Source organism: Condylura cristata, unplaced genomic scaffold (genome assembly GCF_000260355.1).
Source record: "Condylura cristata isolate star-nosed mole 26May11 unplaced genomic scaffold, ConCri1.0 scaffold00011, whole genome shotgun sequence".
NCBI classification, from domain to species: Eukaryota; Metazoa; Chordata; class Mammalia; order Eulipotyphla; family Talpidae; genus Condylura; species Condylura cristata.
This window is the reverse complement of record NW_004567112.1, coordinates 52743645-52762736: the sequence shown is the minus strand read 5'-3', so window position 1 is coordinate 52762736 and position 19092 is coordinate 52743645. Positions and strand designations below refer to the sequence as shown.

The window sequence follows — 19092 nt, the reverse complement described above, 5'->3', positions numbered from 1 at the left end:
CTCTTTTGAAAACACCTAAGTATTTTCAGAAATTCTCTGTGTGCTCAGGTACTAATAATAAAACTGATACTGAGAGAAGTCAAAGGATTTGTCCAAAGTAACCTGTGCTAGACCTCAAATCTCCTGATTCCCATGCCATACAATCCTCCACATACCAGACTGAGCTCTTTTGGGGTCCATGGAGGCATGTGTGGAAGGGGAGTCTCCTTTATATTTTCTCCAAAACTCTGTTCCAGAATCCAGCATTGGAACTGAAGAGCCACTCAGTAGTAATAGTTGTTGCCAAATCCAACTGATCTTTTTAAGGCTAAGAGGTTCAAGAAAAATGGCTCAATAGTTGACTGATTTACAAAATTATAATGTATATTTGCTGAATATTTTGGGTTCATATGATATGAAAGAAAAAATTGATCGTTGGAAACTAACCTACATTATATTCTCCCTGGCTCTAATGATTGTAGGAAACTATATTATAATCTCCCTGACTCCAATAACAGCATTCATGTCTTCAACAGCTAGGCTGCAGTACCTAACATGCATCTCAAATGTAAATTGCCCCAAACAGAGGCTTCTGTTTCCTGCTGTTCTGAACATCCACCTGCTTGCACAGATACCCTAGGTTTCCACCCAGAATTCAAAATTTACTCATAATCTAAACCCATTATTAAACAACTCTTTCACATTTTCTCTGACTAAAAAATCCAATATTTAGCTAATCTTTATTCCGACTTTAAAATATATCCCAAATGTGAGTCATTTCACCACCATCACCACTATCCTGGTCCAAACACCTTCTTCTTTTTTCTGGATCACATCAGCAGCATCCCAAGTGCCTTCCCTCTGCCAGTGGAGTTAGCCTGCTCTAAATCCATTCCTCACCCAGAAGCCAGAGTAACATTTTAAAAAGCACAAATCTAATTGGAAAAAATCCTCTTTTAATTTCCCATTTTTATTATAATCAAATCCAAGTTCTCAGTCATGGTATCACAGACTCCCCCATTCAATTTCCTTCAGTGCTCTTCTCTTTCCAACCAACCTGATTCGTGCTGACACTCTCTTCCTCTCAAACAGCAACCTTGTTTTCATTTGGGGGCCTTTGCACTTGCTGTAATTTCTTTCTTTGAAATAACCTTTATCCAGGTCGATGGTCATGACTGATCAAATCTCAGATCAAATTTAACTTTCCCAAAGTGTTTTTTTTTTTAAATGTACTGTATTAGAGTAGCCACCTCCTCACACAACTTTGTTCCATTCCTTGGTTTTATTTTTTTTTCCATGTTGTTTTATATAATTGATGTATCCATTCACTCATTATGAGAAGAGTAAGGTGTACCATGATACTTCCAATATTTTGAATGGCGCCCAGCACATATTTATGTAATGGATCAATTAATTCATTTTGTTTCTCTGAACATGTCACAGAATGTAGTTTGTTGCTATATGTATTAATATTAAATAATATTTCATTAAATTTTCTTTCACCGTTGAATTCATTTCATGACATTGGCTTTCACCAAAGAAAATAATTTTTTTTTTTTTTTTAGTTTTGGCTATTTTTGTACACACTATATCAGATAAACTTGTTAGAAGAACAGATACAGGTGCATTGTCTGATAATCTAAAAGAGGTGGTTCTTACCTAATTTCATAATTATTAAGTTGCTTGATTGCATTCTTGGCTTCCTGCTTAGTGGAGAATGTTACAAATGCATATCCTCTATTGTTGCCATTAAAATCCATCATCATTCTCATTTCATAAATTTTACCAATCTATAAGTGATAGAAAAAGAGAAAATTCATATTATATATTTATACTCCCAAAGGAATACATGAGGGCATGTGCACACACATACACATGCATGCACACACATGTACACACATACTCACACATTCATGCCTCATGCACACAAATACATGTTTCCTGAAGTCTGTCTTTGCTGCATTTGGCATTTTTATGCTAAGTAGAATGGGTTACATATCTTCTTACTGCATTCAGATGCATTATCTGACTTCAAAAGTCAAATGAAGAAAACGCTGAAAAAGTGGCATTTCAGCCTGAGTTCACAACAGGTTTTGACAGAGCAAATTGCCTTATATTAAACATTTATATAGGGAATTATACAGTGTCTTTGGGACTTAAAAATGCATTTATCAATCCTTGCCATCGCACTGGCCTCTGAAGTCTCCATAGTTTTATTTTTACATGATCATATTCTACCATTGATAAGTTTAAAAATCAGACATACTCATTTGGAATCTTTTAAACTGACTCCTTAATTGTCTTTTCTACCTATTATAATATCAAGGTGAACATACAAGATGTGTTTCAGAGGAGAACCAGAGAAGCCTCTTTGTCTTCTCAGTCTATAGGCTAAAGTTAGAACTTGCCTTAATACAGCAGACTCAGGACCAGACCCTCCATAATAGTTGGGGACACTGTTCCTTTGCTTTCCTTATATATCATTCCTGTCTCTGATGTTCTCTAAAATTCCAGATTCCACAATTTATTATTGCTGGCTGCTGTAAGGGTAACCCAAATATACATTGGTAGGGAAGAGAAGCCATTGAAACATGTGCTCTTACCTCAGTGGTTGGTGGCCTGTGGCTCACCCTCACGCCAGCTGACCCTGTCCTAAGTTACTCAGTGACGGATACCCATTTTTTTCTGTGCTCATTTGGGAAGAATTTCAATACTTTTTATTTCTGCATTTTAGGTCTATCTTAATGCTCATTTTCAGATTCAGTATATAAGACTCTTACCAGATTGAATCCCTGTAGTTAATTTGTCCTCATGCCAAATAGGATTGTAATATGAAATTAGAGCAGTGTGAATCTGCGGCTGAATTATATACATGCACCTTATTTGGGCATTAAAAGAATGAAATAGCTAACTTATTATTTTTAATAAAATTTCTAAGGATTTTTTTAACAGCATTCAGTGAATTATTGAAAAATTTTTATTTTGTATTCTCCCTTTAAATCCAGGTTTAGTAACAAAATAAGAAGTTAAAACTCGTGGAATGTATTCTTTATATAATGACTTTAAGAAGAAAGTCACTTGATATTAGGCTTGTTGATGCTTCAGGGCAGATAAGAAATTGAAACTTGTAGAAGAAAATTTCATTGTGGATTAATATATGTAGGCACATGATTCAGTCGTGACAGATATACTTATTCTTTTCATGTGAAAGTGTTGCTCTTCATAAAACCATATTAAAATGTCAAGTGGGGGCAATATATTATTATAGACAGATGTTACAGTGTTATGCTAGGTTGATAGACACATTAGTTTGCACTGAGATAGCCCTGTCAACTGTGCTCAGGGATAGAGACATGTATAAGTCATGAGCAGTGATAGTTCCAAGTGTTAGTAACAGGACAGAGAGCTAAGTCAGCAAGTGATAATGAAAGGATACTCACTAACAGTTGGATTCTAATTGAGGCTTGGTATGAGGGGTGGTGTGAAACAATCACTCACAACAAAGAATGATATTGAAAGCAAAGTGAAGAGAGAAGTAATTTTCTCTTGAAAGTTAAATAAGATTAAATTACATTTGGTCTTACTTTCTCACATAATGGTATAAGTTCATCTTCAAAAAGGTCTCGGGGAAGTTTTCCAATAAAAATTTCACAGCCCCTTTCTGGAGGTGCAGCATCCCAGCCAGGTGGTGGGCCACCGTATTTTCTCTGTCCATTTTCCTGCAAACCCAACATGAGTTGTTATGAAGGAGAAAAGAAAACAAAAGAATCTTCAGTTTGAGTTCTTTGATTATTTTTCATTTCACAATAAAGCTATGTTTATCATTGACAAGGGGAGTGGTTGCATGATAAAAATCAAAGTTTTTTGGTGTAGATCTTAATACCACACTCTGTTCTTTAACTTGCTTGAGATAAGCATTGCGCAGACTCAGGAAGTACTGGACAAAGATGGGGGGTTATTGTATATTTTGTTATCGCAAAATAACCAATGCTTGATAATCGAAGCATCTGAGTAGAATTTGAACCTGGCAACTGGTGTCATATTGAACGTTAAGTGGTGTAGGAATAAGCATTCTGAAGCTGACCTGCTTGCTTGGTCACATGACTCTCTAGCTGTGGAGCATTGGGCAAATGACTTAACTTTACCTCCTCAGATTTCTCTTACACAAAGTAGGGCATCAATTTTGATTACAGGTGATGATGTACCAAATATGTGTGTCAAAGCTCTTGGTATGTAATCCATATTCAGTAGTTACACTTTTCTTCTTTATTGGACTTAGGTGATTCAAGTGCACAACAAGTTAACTCCCTAACTAGAAACATTTTTGACCATTAGGATTGGGAGGAGTAGATGTGGAGGTAGCTGGTTTTTTCAAAGCTGAAAAGGTTATGAGAGGCATTGACTATGTTGGTTCTTTTAGTGGGGAATGCTGCTGTTCTTAGAATTAGTTCCTACTCTTTTCCTTTGTTGTAACAAAGGTTGTTCTTATAAACCTTTGTAAATTCAGTATGTTTGGGGGGAAGAATGACATTGGTGACATCTAACCTGCTATCTTTATTTTTCTAGAGGTTAAAGGGCTGAAAGTAACTTCAGGGAACCAAAGTGATGTATAAATCTAATCCACTACCAGTGATCTATGATAGCTGACTTGCTGGGGAAAGGTAAATTTATTTTCCACTTGGGCACAAACGGAGAGCTCTTTATATTTTGTTATGATTTGGGGGATAGGACAATATAAGGAACTAAAAATCAGTATTTGTCAGTGACTATACAACCAATGATTTTAAAAAGTTTTATACTATGAAATGGGTACATTGTAATATATAAGGTAAAAAAAAAAAATTCTCCACTATGGCCCTCCCTGGTGGCGCAGCGGGTTAAAGCACTGCACTAAGAAGATTAAGCCACTTCCTCATGAGTAAGATCCCCGCCTGCCCCGGGGGTGACCACATGGAAAGGCAGACCTCTCCTGACCCGCCCGCTGCTCCCCTCAGCAGTGTACTTCATCGATCTGCCTGTTCTGCTCCCCACTCTTTCTTTGGTGAATCCTCTCACCCTCCGCATCTCTGGCCTGTACCCCAGTTCTATATGAATAAATAAATAAATAATTAAAAAAATAAAATAAAATAAAATTCTCCAATATATTAGCCTCTTCATCAGTAGTTAACTGTTAAAAGTTTGCCCAAATATAAGGATATTTTTTCTTAAATGCCAGTTTAAAACCATAGTTTTGTAAAATGTTGACTTAAAATCAAAGTATAACATTTGCTGGTTTAACTGGTAAATCTTTATATATGGCAGTATAGTCTTTCTCAATTTTATAAGTGTTAATACAAAAACTTTTGGATATCACTGATTTAAAAGATCTTTGTGGTTACAACTATGTTTTATTCCTAGTGTTTTGTTTCTTGCTGGTAAATAAGTCAGAAGAGTATTCTGATTATTTTTTTGCTCCAAACAACTGGTCGGGTATTTTTTTTTTTTAAATCTTATTAAGTATTTCAATAATTCCCTCAAAGTTTTTCTGCTTTTTTTTCTTACCCTCTGAAAGGATTATCCAGTAACAAAACTTTAGCACTGTTAAGAAATGTGAGAAATAGAATATTTTATAATTATAGAAAGTGGCCCATAAGAATTATACAAAGTGGCTATACCCTAATCAAGAATTTCCTAAAATATTTAATGTGATATTTTCAGAAACATAGTGAATATTTTACTTATTTGTTTGTTTGCAAATACCTGGGTAGTACTTTACATGGCACGCAGTGTTCTAAAACTCAAACATCGTGGAACTATCACTATCACCATTTTACTAAGAACATCCGAGTCCAGATAGAGTAAGTGATTTTCGGAGGGCGTGTTACTGGGGAGTAGAGAAGGCAGGATGTGAAGCCAGGCCTTCTGATTTCAGAGTCCATCAGCCTAATCCTGGATTTTGTTGCTTTGCTGTATGTATACAGGCTGTATCACCTGTAATAGGTTCATATATTTAAATGACTATTTATGAAAAATAACTATCTTACCATTAAATTGCAAACTCGGTTGCATTTAAAATCCCTTCCAGTTTCCGATCATTTTGTGACACAAAATTTGGGAGAAAACACAGAGACCTATTTCTATCCCAAATGATCACTAAGTCGCTAGGTTAACTTTCACCATTGTGGTTCATGATGATTTTTCTACGTCATTTCTGTAACTTAAACATACAGAGAAATATTACACAATGGATTTTTGGAAGAAATATCAGGTAAATTTGGCAGTATTTTTCTTGTTCAGGTTGAAATATCAGGTAAATTTGGCAGTATTTTTCTTGTTCAGGTTGAGCAAAACAAAGTTTCAGACCACAATAATATAGTGACTGTTCCAGTATTTTTGATTTGATAAACTTTGTCTGATAGTTTGGAAACAATCAACAGATTGACCTTTTAAATTCCCTTCAATTTTCTTACTATATTTGCTAAAGATATATGAACTACAGAGAGGAGTATTCATCTGCTTGTGAGCTGAAATGATTGGGCAACAAAATTTCTTGTCTCTCTGTGGTTTCTCTGAACACTTGAAAAACTCCTTCAAGAATATTCCTGGGGATTAGAAAACATCTGATTGGTTCAGAGATGCTATGAAGTTCACACACTGGAGAAGATTTGCTCTGTGAACCACCCGCTGGGCTTGGAATGCACTAGTGGTAAAAGTCCAGGCCAATATAAGACCTGTACCGACATTAGTCATGGGCTTAGCATCGCTGTCCATTACTCAGAAAGGACAGTTGGGAACTGGATTGCTGATATTTTCGGCACTGTTTTTATAGCTGAGGAGTTTAAAATAGATAAAACCCAGTTGTAACTCTTCCAAGCTGACGTCTTTCTCATGGGATGCGTTCCCTCACGCAGCATAAGTGTATTAATAGACCAGGCTTTTTGTTTTCCATGAGAGAATATTGGCTAAAATCTGTGATCTGTTAGTTTTCCAGGAGAAAATTTGGAAATAATTATTTTCCCTGTTCACACAATAATAGATTAAATACTTTTAATTCTACAAATTAAAAATTGCAGACCTAATTCTAACTATAAATACAATGGGTTTAATTTAAATAGTGGTCATTAAAACTACATAGTAATTTAGTTTGTATGTTAAGGGTATTTGGAAGTTCCTTCTGTAACAAATATATTAAGCCTTTTATAATGGAACCATAGAGGTTTTAAGAGATTGTGTATATTGTCTGTCTGACCTTAGGTAAAAGTGTACAAGCTTCATAAATCATTCTAAACAACATATCTTAATATGAGTGTTGAATGAACTGAGTTCATTTTGGCAACTTTGCATCTCAACTTTTATATATCTGGGGATTTTGGGCAAAACTATGGGATACTTGCTTTCCTAGTCTCCCTTATAGCTGGGACTATGGTGATTGTAACAAGAAACTGAGTTCTGGTGTAGAAATGGCTGATTGTTTTTTCTTCTTCTTTTTTTTTTTTTTTTTTAATTTAAACCAATATGCTCACTACACCGATGAGGAAGCTGAGTCAAAAGATATTATGGGATTTACCTAAACTCACACAGGTTTAATTTATTGCAGAAACAGTAGACTAAAGGCCCTTGATTTGGTATATATACCAAGTCACGGCATATATACTATTCAAAAGTCTTGATGACTTTCCTGCTCAGATTTAATAATTTCTTAATTCTTCATGTGGTATTGTATGCCTACTTTCTTGCTCAACTTTGCCAAACATGGAGACCAGATGGTTTGTTGTTTTCATAAATGAACCCATTCATAAACTGGAAGAACATTAACTAATGAACCCTCATTCAGTCCTTTTTTTTTTTTGTATTCTGAGTAGTAATTTCAGTTCTTTCATGTTCCAAATCTGTGATCATTTTTTGTGGTTCTCTTGGTCTTTTGTCTTTTCTTGCTAAGAGGGAAAACATTGTATACATTCCCTGACTAAACTGTTTTCATATGTTCTCCTACCCCTTTTCCAAATGACTTTGTTTGTATTAATTTCTACTCTCGGGTGCTACCTGTGCTTGGTGGATTTTTAGCCTCCATAAGCAGGCTGGTCACCAGACCCCCTACCCAGAACATTGGTTCTAGGGTCAAATCCTTAGGACTGTCCTTATAGTTAATGCTATTACATTAAAAAAGTAATCCCTGGGCTGTACCTATTGCATTTCTTGGATTATGTTTCCAATTCTTGATTTGTGAGATTGAATAGAAATCTTTATTAGCCATTATTTCTTTTAATTGCTATGTATATGCCAACTGTTTATGTAGTTCAAGGAAGATCTATGGGATTTTGAATAACAGTATGAAAAGGGGCCTCTTAGATATGATTTTAGATAGATTTAAAATAAAAAAAAATCTAGTAGTATCTGTAAGAGAATCCTCAAAGATATGAGAGGCCTTCTTACTTATGATTTACCTTTAGTCTGCTTATGGCATTTTTGACACACACAGGATAGGGAAGCTATGTAGGGGGGATATGCTAAAAGAAACCTGTAGGTAGGAGAAAGATAAATACTGTATGATTTCACTCAGATGGACTATAAAGAAACAAAACAAAGGAACAGATAAAACTAATCCCTAGAAATCATACTGTAGAACTTAATAAGTAGAAAAGGCAGAAAGACTATGGCAGAGAACTGTAGGTGCTTCGGTGGTAGGTGTAGTGTGGTGCATACATCTGAAGAGGTATGAACCTATTCCTTTATATCAGATACAGTGCTGTCAATCAATATTATGGCAATAAAAATAATAAAAAATAAATTATAGCTCTTGCTCAAAAATGGTATGATATATAGTTCTCCCATGAAAATAAATGTTAGAAAATTATGAGTTATTTCCTGTATCACATTGGAAGGCTGACTGTTTCCTAGAAAGTTGTCCTAATTTCAACTCAACTTATTAGTTGTCTTATGGAGGTAGAATTAACTTATGTTATTAAATGATATTTAAAAATGTTTTAATATTTTTCTTTTACCTTTTAGAATTACATATGACAAACTACCCTTTAGGAATTTAATAGCTTGTACTTGAAAAGTCAAAAGCAAATTAAATAATTAAGAACATAATTTGTAAATCTTTTCCAAATGTAAGTTTTTCATGAATCCAATGAGAATATTCAAGATGATCACACAAAATCAGAAATCGAAAACATTCTCTCAAGCTGTGTTTCTGCCCTAAAAGTAAAATACCCATTAGCTTCTGAGACCCTCTGCAGTCTGTGAGCTGTTCACATTTTGCAGCAAACATGATGGATAGCACAATCTTTATTATTTTTCTGTTTATTTATTTGTTTATTTATTATTATTCTATTTTGTGTAGAACTGGGGTATAGGCCAGACTTGTGGGGATAAGAGGATTCACCAGAGACAGAGTGGGAAGCAGAGCAGTGGATTTACTTAAAAGTGAAAGACATTTCTAAGGCAATAGTAGGTGAGACAGGAAAAGTCTGCAGTGCTATATATGAGCTAACTAGCTGGCTTGGAATAAAAGCAGGCCTTATGGTGGCGCTTCACAGTGACACCACAGAGACTTTAACTCCTAGGTCACCAGGAGGCCTATTTTGCCTTTTTATTTTGAAGGCAGGATTTAGTGTGTTCATGCTCACCTTGGTTCTAAGTAGATGTTTTAACACACTGCTCCAATCTATATAACTTCTAAATTCCACTCAAGAACTAACAAGGTCTGAGTTTTGGTGAGTCCTTTTACCATTTTGGGTTTTTGTCCTTTTGGAATGTGAAATGTATTCAGTGGGCCAATCCAACTTTTTATTTACTTATAGGTACAATTTGACTTTTTGAACTGATTAATATGACATTTGGAAATTGGCTGATACTACAAGTCTATATGCAGTTAAAGACATTGTTCAGTGCAGATAAACAATATTTGGTTGGGTAGTCACTCGTCTACTTCTCTCTAATTGACAAGTGGAATTCTCCCTAGCATACTTTTTTTTTTTTTTAATGTTAGGAACATACATTTTATACAGTGAGAAATTTTTTACAATCATTATTCTCCTTTTCTTACTGGCATCAATTCTAGTTTCTGACCAGATAAAGGCTTAGCAAAGCATTAGTTCTTTCTTGAATTTTAACTCTATATTTAATAAGGGAAAAAGGTAAAATAAGTCTTCAAAGAATGTTAGGAGACTTATGAAAGAAACCCTGACTTTAATTGAGGGGAAATGTTCAAAGATGTTTTGTGAGTTAATAAGTAGGCTCTTAATGGGACTGTGGTGGAGATTTTTTTTAAATCAGTGGTGGGTGTGGTGTGATAACGCACATTTAAAGTTGAGAATCCTATATTTTGGAATCATATATAGTTTTTAAAACCAAATTACCTAAATAAAAGAAAAAAATAAAATAGTGTATCTGCAGTTGAATGTCCCTTTTATACCTATGTATTACTTAATTACTTTCTCAGCATAAATTAATTTTTTAAAGAAATTTAGGCAAAAAATAAAAAAAGAATATTAGTACTCCCCACAATGGAAAGTAATTATAAAATAATTACAAAAAAAGAAAATCATAATCAAATTCTGCTCTAAAATTATATCTGCTAAAAGCTCTGAACACTAGTTAGTTCTTCTGTCTTTGAAACATTCTTCAGGGCCTTACACAGCTAACTTTCCTCACCAAAAAGCTTGAAAGAGAATTTAAAGTGGAATAATTCATTATAAAATTCATTATACCAATCATTTAACATAATCTTGTGCCTTGCGCTCTGGAAAAATATCTAAAGGAGATCATAGCTACTAGGCTCCTTCCCACATCCCTGACTATATAACTCCTGACCTCTTTTTCTTCTGGGTCTAAATATGTTAGAAAACTCTTTGTAATTGATAACAATAAACTTTTAAGTGTGAGGATGAAGAGTCATTTATTTTTGTTTGCTGATCAGCACTAAATGGTTAAAAAAAATAAAAAAATCCTGAAGTTGTCCTTAGGCAAAGCCCAAAGTCCAGTGATGCTGTTCTGGCTTCTGTAAGTGGAGTCATGAAGTTCACACCAACTTTTAGGCTGATCAAATGGAAACATCTTTTTGCTTCTAGTTTAGCAAAAGCACTATAATACATGGTTTACAAAAAATTTAAATGTAATATTAAAGACTTCATGTAGCCAGTGCTCTATTAAACTATTTGGGGAGAACTTCACTGCTCTTTGAAAACAGTTTCTGGAATGTGTATCTTTGACATGGGATGCTGACATTCCTATCATGTGTTGGGCACAAATACCCTCCATAAAAAGATTCACAAACATTCTCCCTCTTTTGGAATCTTCTATTCCATACTATGGTATTTCTGTTAGTAGAACAGGCTTTGGGGGAGCTTTAAAATATAGTTGCTTGTGGGTGGTTGGGGTGATAAGCTATGGGAGGTGCCTGCCTGTGATGAGCTACTGGCCCCATCCTGTCCTCATGCTTAGTGCTACCTATTTAAAGATTTAGTGTCATGCACTTGGAAAATGACCTAAGTCCTTGGATAGCATGGGTATGAGCAGATGTTGAGAACAGGGATAGAAGGAAAAGTAGGACCCAAGTGCTATATTTTACCAGATAGTCAAGTTACCATTTTTGTCCCTAGGACTTTTATATGGTGATTGGAAAAGAATTTCAAGGACATACATAGCCCTAGTCTATCTTTTCACTGAGCCATTGTAGATGAAGCCAGTTATTAAACTCTGTGGACCCAAAGATACTTATTTTTATTGCATTATTTATAGAAGAAAATGTAAGGTGAGAAATACCCAAGTAAAATGATGGCAGATGGGAGTTGACATAATTTGGGACTCCTTTAGAAGAAGGAGAAGGGTATTGTCATCGGATTTATGTTGATCTAGAACCATCCTTTGTACCTTAAGACTCATACAAATTAGAATTTAAATATATGCTTGCATTGAAACTCCATAGAAGAGAACATAACATAGCAAGCAAAGCTTATGGGTAGAAAGTAAGCACTTTATTTTGTTACTGATTTGGGAGAATTGCTGCCAGGAAACGTGGCTCATGGTTGATCCATTTCAGAAGGGAAAAAAGAAGCACTCTTATCCCTAGTAGTTTTCAGCTATAATTCTACTTGTTCCTTGAAATGGACAAATAACTTCACTGCTCAAAGGTATTAACTTGCTAAGATTTTGGTTAAAGAGTACTCTCTGGTAGTCCCTTTTGTCAATAAAGCTGTTTTGTCCTCGGTTTCTTACAAGGTTTGCTTGCTCTTATCCTCAGTCTCAGCTTCAGTCTTATCTGAGGGGCACCAGCCCTTCTCTGTCGCACAATGTGATTGTTTCACCTTGAGCTACAATTATTTTGTTTATTGTTTATTTCCTGTCTTTCTATAAGAATCATTTTTATAAAGGCAGGAGCCACGTCTTTATGAAATCAATAAATGAGCAAATAAGCAACTGAATGAAGGTGAAGGGCTTGCTAGAATAAGTGATTAAGACAAGGTGGGATGTACCCTCTTCCTGTTAGGTTATGTTACAGGGAATTTTTTTTTTAATTGTAGCTTTAATTCTAATACAGAGATTTAGATTGAGGATTAGAATGAGAGGCAGCACATTTTTTTTTTTTTCCTGGAAAAGGCCAGGTGGTTCATCTTTTAGGCTTTTAAAAGAAGTAACTCTTTAAACATGTAAAAACCAACAGTACCTCATTAAAAAATTCATGAAAATTTAAAATAAAGGTAAAACATTAACCAGAAATTTTAAAAATGTGAAGACAAATCATAACTTGAAATTACTACATAAAACATGATGTAATTTACACTTGAGTTTTGAGTGACTGCTGGCCCCAGATTTATGTCTCAACTGAGTGTATAACCACTCTAGGGCTTGTTTTCTAAGTGTAAAAATCAATGTTCAACAATTTTTAAACTTACAGATTTGAAAGAATAGCTTAGTGAAATGCAGAACCTATTATTCAGTGTAATAATGCATTTTTCATAAAATTCTCCCAACTTCTCAACTCCTAACAGAATTCTTCCCAGTTTTTTTTCTATTTCATGAGATTTCCCCTTGTAGTAAAGAAATCCATATTCATTAGGGAGTTTGGAAAGAAAGAAGAGCATCAAAGCAAGAAAATTTATCTTTATCAAAATTACACTTTGTTCTTTTTAAAATTTATTTTATTATATGTGGATAATTTCTTAAACATATCTGGAAATTAATGTATATGTTTTAGCATTCTAATATTGAACTGGACTTTAAAATTTGGGCATTTTCTGCATCATTTTTAAAAATTTGTTTTACATGTCTATAATTTAGAAGTATAAGTGTGATTATATTTTATATCACTAGTAGTATCTTCTTGGACATTTAGGATATGTTTAAGTTTTTATTAAACTACAATTATAAAAGTAATATTTCCATGATGCTAAGCATCCCTGTGTCTATACATATGTCAATTATTAGGTCAAAGAGTAAGGTTAGTTCTAAACTTTTTTTTAAAGATTTATTTATTTATGCATACAAGAACTGGGATACAGTCTAGAGGTAGGTGGGGGTGTGAGGATTCACCACAGACAGTGTGGGGAGTAGAACAGGCAGGTTGACTGAAATATGTAGCTGAGGGGCAGAGAGATCTGCTGTCAGTTCCTTGTCAAGGGATAGAACTCATGCTGCAGTGGCTGTGGATAGCTGCATAGAGCTGCCTGCCCTTTAATCCCTGTGCCACCAGGGAAGTCCTGAGAGGCTCTGAAAGACCGTAAGAGGGGGTCTGAGAAGAGACCCAAGAGGGCAGTGTATTTCAGTTGATCACCCGCTCTGCTCCCCACTCAGTCTCTGGTAAATCCTCTCGCCAAACCCTCCCTCCCCGCTCATGCCTGCCAGCCTCCCGCCAACTCCCACACCTCTGCATTTTACCCAAGTTCTCATATGCATAAACAAATAAATCTTTTTTTAAAGGTTTATATAGAAAGGTAGCACCCACAGCTATATTTGCTCATTTAATGCAGTGTTGTTTATTTTAGAGTGGATGGGTGAGGAAGGGGACAGGTTATTGGAATGGGAGATCTGGTGGAGAGTGTATGAAGCGTGTGGAGGAGTAAAAATTTAACTCCAAAGTTATGTGCATATGTAAATAATGGGCAAATGAGTTTTAAAATCTACATGGAAAATAATTATTGCCAAAAGTATATATGTTAAATTTTCTGGATCTATTTTTAAAAAATGTTCAGAATACTAGAGGATGACATTTATAAATATATGTATATTTTGGCTAAGTTGTTGTAGATTTAAAATTGATGTAAACTACCCCTCTTTGAGCAGAAAGCATTCTGAAATTTCCCATCTATGTAAAATATATTTTCTTAGCTTTAAGGGCAAAATTCCAGATGGAAGGCTTATCATGTGTCACAGAGTTTATAACCAACATCATGAATGTATTCTCAAGGAAAAGATCAATATATGTGATTTTTTTCCCCTCTAGCTTCCAAAGAAACATCTGGTAAATTTAGAAATCTGGAAAGTTAAAAGTGTAGGGGTAATATTAAAAGTAGGGACAATGCAGCCTCACACATAATTCCATTCTGGAGAAAAATACTACTTGTATATTAACATTGCAGAACATTTCCTTCCACTATAAAAACGTATTTTGGAATGTAGTCAAAAGTTTGGCTTGTGAACATTAAACAGTTTTATCTGTACTATCAAATGCCTACTCTTTGTGAATTAACAGTATTACATTTACTTTATTCTCTGTAGTACTTTGATGCATTTCTAGTTATCAATATACAAAGATATCCAATTATGTAAAATATGATACCACAAAATATATTTTCAAGCCCTCACACACACTGTTGCATCAGTTGTGCTATAAAAGACTGACCCATGTTATTAAGTAACCAGTAGAATTCTATTTTTGATAGCTGTATTTGTCCTGTTAGTGATAAGAGAGCACACATTAGTCACCCTCTGTTTTTTGAATTCTTGTTTTGCAAGTATTTAACATTCAATATCAGAGACTACAGAGACAGCAAAAGTAAACACTTCAAACCCTGACTTTGCAAATTTGCTAACTATTTAAATGATCATTTTTATGTGTATGCTCCTGAATTTTATTGGATGCTCTTTGTTTTCGTTTTTGTACAGAAAAAATTTTTAAGTAATTTTGATGTTACCTTCTTTTTTATTAATCTTTTCTCTAATTCAGAATAGAAAAATTGAAGTGTTAGAAGCACTAAATTACAAGAGTTTAGGCTATGTCTTTTTACATGCTGTTTTTTGATATATGCTTTTTTGCAATCAGTTAGTCCAGTTTGCTGACCAAAGGCCAGATTGGGCAGAGACAGGAATCACAAAACTATGACAAATAGAGTGAGGGTTAAGACCGAGACACTCTTCTGGAAACTAAGGCCAACAGAGGCTAAGGGACTTGTTAAGATCATGTAAGTTATATTTGGTAGAGACTAGGTTACAAAACCGCTCCGATTTGATATCTTGGGTGAAATTCCTTACTTTTCAGCAAAATCAGGAGCAACTTTTTGCTTCATTTAGTGATTGGACTGAATCATATATATATATTTACCTTTTTATTAGCAGCTGTAGAGCTAGATAACTAGGTTTTAGAATTTTGGATATCTGCATTACTGGTGATTTCTTATCTAGTAGACTTGCTGCTGATAATTTTACTTAAGATCCTGTGAAATATCCCACAAGTTTTATGTGTCTGCCAAGCCCAGGGTCCAATGCCAGGATCAGTGAAGTAGACATTCCCCTGCATCTCCTATGCTGTTATCTTTTCCTCTATATTTTAACTGTGAGTCAGAAATTGCATTTAGTAAACTGATACAGGAAGAATAAAGCATAAAGGAGGAAAAGAGAAAACAGCTCTCTGCCATAATTGGGAAAGCAAAATGGCTATAGCTTTGAATGAAGTTTTTATTATAATGGACTAGACATATTAATTATTCAGTGGAGGCTCTTTTATTACCTGAAAGTTACCAGAAAGTCTTGTGACTTGCTCTGAATTTCATCTGGGAAGAAAAGAAAGAACTAGTGCCATGCATAAAATTAAATGGACAATTTATATTGTCTTAAGATTTTTTTTTTATAAACCTGTATGGACTATGGAACATCCCTTTATGTAGTGGGAGGCTATAAAAACACTAATTTTGAAGCATTAATTTTGGTGGTGAAAAATGTAAAGGTTTACTAATGATTTTAAAAAAAATATTTGACTTTACTTAGAACGAAAAGCTAATACTACATTAGTATTTCTTTTGACTTAAATGAAACTTTAAGTTGTTTATCAGTAAATAATACTTTCCAAAGTCTTAAGAAAGTTCAAATAAATGCTTTTCACTTAAATGAAAGTTTTTGTCACTTGGAGCATTATATTATCTCAAACAAAGCACGCCTGATTAATAAGTTTAGTTGGAAACTGAATGAATAATACTTTCAAAAATCTGACAAAGTAACATGTAATAAAATGAATTAGTTGCATATCTTGTTATTCATATATGATGTTTTTATTCCTAACAGTGCGTAGATTTGGTTAAGTAGGATGGGTAAAATCATCGCTGAGGAGTAAAATATTTTTCTCACTGTAAGAAGAGCAATATTATTTCTTCAAATAAGATAATTCATATACCTAACACTAGTTTGCTTTTTATATCTAATATTATATGCTTAATACTATTAAGCTCTGTAAAAGGGTTATGATAAAGATTATAAAGATATACTGATAATTCATCATGATCAATATCTATGAATGGACAATTTTAGGAGTTTTTTTTTCCTTTTCCAAAATGCTGAACATGGGGAGGTTATATATAAGAAACTGTTGGGGTAGGTATTATAAGAATATAGCTTTTCTGATCTATATTCAGTCAGGATCTCATATCCAGTAGTCTTCCTACTTCTGCAGTGATCCTTATGGAAAGTTAGATTAATTCCCAGATAACTGCTTCTCTGCTGACTCCTGAAATACTAACTTGATTCTACTTCATTCACAGCTTTGGGTGGTGCATTCTGCCTGCCTTTGCATATTAAAAATGCCTTTCAAATCTGTGATAATTTCTGTGACTATAGATACATTTTCTGCTTTCAACACCAACCTAAGATTGAGTCGCTAATATAATCTAGAAAAAATATTCATTGCAAGGTCACCTACAAAACTAAAATGAGATAACATCTTTCCCTCCCTAGAAAGGATGAGCCATCTCATTAGTTAAATGTCTGTTCACATTTGCATCTTAGGATACCTAAAATCCGCACTACTCTGTGGGTTCAGGGGTGGGTCTCAGTGGATGTCGAAGGACGTTCCTACCTGGACCAAGCTATATCCTGTGCGCTGGACCAGGGCGCGGAGTGCTGCTTCCTTCTGGGTGCCGCTCAATCCATCCCCGGATTTGTGATTTGATTCCATTGAGAGTGATTATCAGCAAAAAATCAGGTTAATTAGGGTTGCTCACTGAAACCAAATTTAAGATAAATTAGGTAAATTACTATTGCCAAGTCCAAACTTGTCCTTTTTATGAAGGGTATCTTTAGGAAACATTCTCTATAAAAAGAGTCATTAAGTTTAGAGAACTAACAGCCACATAGACAAGGCCAGTTAAATGTCCTCATTAAAAAAAAGCTTTTAAAAAATCTTCAACTTTTATTGAAATTTAGAAGTCAAAAATGAGTAACATCCTTTTTCCAATTAGAACACAGATTAGTATTCCCAACCCAATTATCTCTGAATATCATCAAAATGAGCAAAACAAATTAGCTTTTGTCAATTAAAAGAATATAGAGAATGATCCTTGCAGTTGTGGGAAGAGGGCAAAGTTACTAAATCAAATCAACTAGGATAAAATATCCAAATCCTAAGATTTTGCTTCTTTTATTTATCACATCAATTTCCTAAGATATTTGTATATTATCCAAATATGAAATTTTAGAAGACTGTACTGGTGTCAGATACATAGAAGTCATCATTCAAGCTACTAGGTAATGCAAAGTCATATGGATTTTGATACAAGATCAGTAGCTGCTTCTGAGAGGAGATGTGTGGGCCTGACACCTGGATCATGTATGACACAGGCCACCTGTCCTCAGTAGTGGACATGGGATCCTTTGTAAAAATCTAAGAAATTATAAAAGTTTACATGTATTCACATTCATCTGTGTAGATAGACATGTCAGTGCTATCATTTTCCTGTCCATAGTTTGTTATTGGCAATTGCCAGTCTCCCCAAGCAGGAAAAATGGCCCCATGAAAGGTTCCAGGCGATGGTGGTATGTGGGCCTGGAGGTTCACATATGCATCAGTGTACACTGACTTGCTGGATTAGAGTGTGAGTGTTAAGGTTCTGTGCTAGATTGTCATTCTGCTTAATGGCCTCAGCCAGTCATGATAGAGGAAACATACTTTGATTTAATTAAACACAAGTCTAAGACATTTGCCTTATACTCTTAAATTTTGTGTTTTTTTTTTTTTTTTGGTCGCATTGAGATTTCCTACTGATTTAAAGGTGCAGAATAAAAGCATCCCTGGTGGAGTGAGGGGTTAAGTCTCAAAACTATGAAGCTATCACCAGACACTGCAGCAATGAGTCCTACCCCGGCCAAGGAGGTGGCCCACATGGCTCAGCAGACCTCTCCTGTCTCCCCCACTGTTCCCATAGCAGTGTATTTCAGTTAGTCTGCCTGTTTTACTTCCCACTCTATCTCTGGCGAATCCTCTCGCTCCCCTACCCCCACACCTCTGGCCTACACCCCAGCTCTTGAATGCATTAATACATAAATCTTTTTAAAAAGATGCAGAATGAATGGACTGTTGATAATGTAGCAAATCAAGCCTAAAAATTGTATGTGGAAAGTGAAACTGGACTATTCATTTTAAAATGTAACTGCAAAGAATGGAATTATTAAAATAACAGAAGGAAAAGTCCCTTAATAGACAAGCATTATTTGGAAAGTGGTATTTTCAATATCATTTAGAAAGCCAAAGGAGAAAACTTAAGAGCTTCCAGAGAGTGAATATCCATTAACTGTTATAAGAAAGATGGTTTCAGTGTGACCACTGCCTTCATCCTTTCTAATAATTCTCATTTGCTTCTGAGCCTGCTCAATTCAGCTTTTGCTGAATTACTCACTAATTTTGTCAAGAAGTATTTAGTTTGTGCT

General features: G+C 34.7%; 1 protein-coding gene across 2 annotated transcripts in view; it reads right to left on the bottom strand.

Moving 5' to 3' along the window:
* Positions 1–17389, bottom strand: part of A1CF (APOBEC1 complementation factor) — a 48373-nt gene extending 30984 nt beyond the window's left edge. Inside the window, exons 1-3 of one of the 2 annotated variants that reach the window (XM_004680889.1) lie at positions 17246–17389; positions 3564–3698; positions 1639–1769 (exon numbers count right to left, since the gene is read on the bottom strand). In XM_004680889.1, coding sequence (XP_004680946.1) covers positions 1639–1769; positions 3564–3698; positions 17246–17344 — 365 coding nt within the window. In that variant the 5' untranslated portion in view covers positions 17345–17389. The remainder of the gene's footprint in view (positions 1–1638; positions 1770–3563; positions 3699–17245) is intronic. The other variant, XM_004680890.1, reaches the window with a different exon arrangement.
* Positions 17390–19092: the final 1703 nt, after the last annotated feature.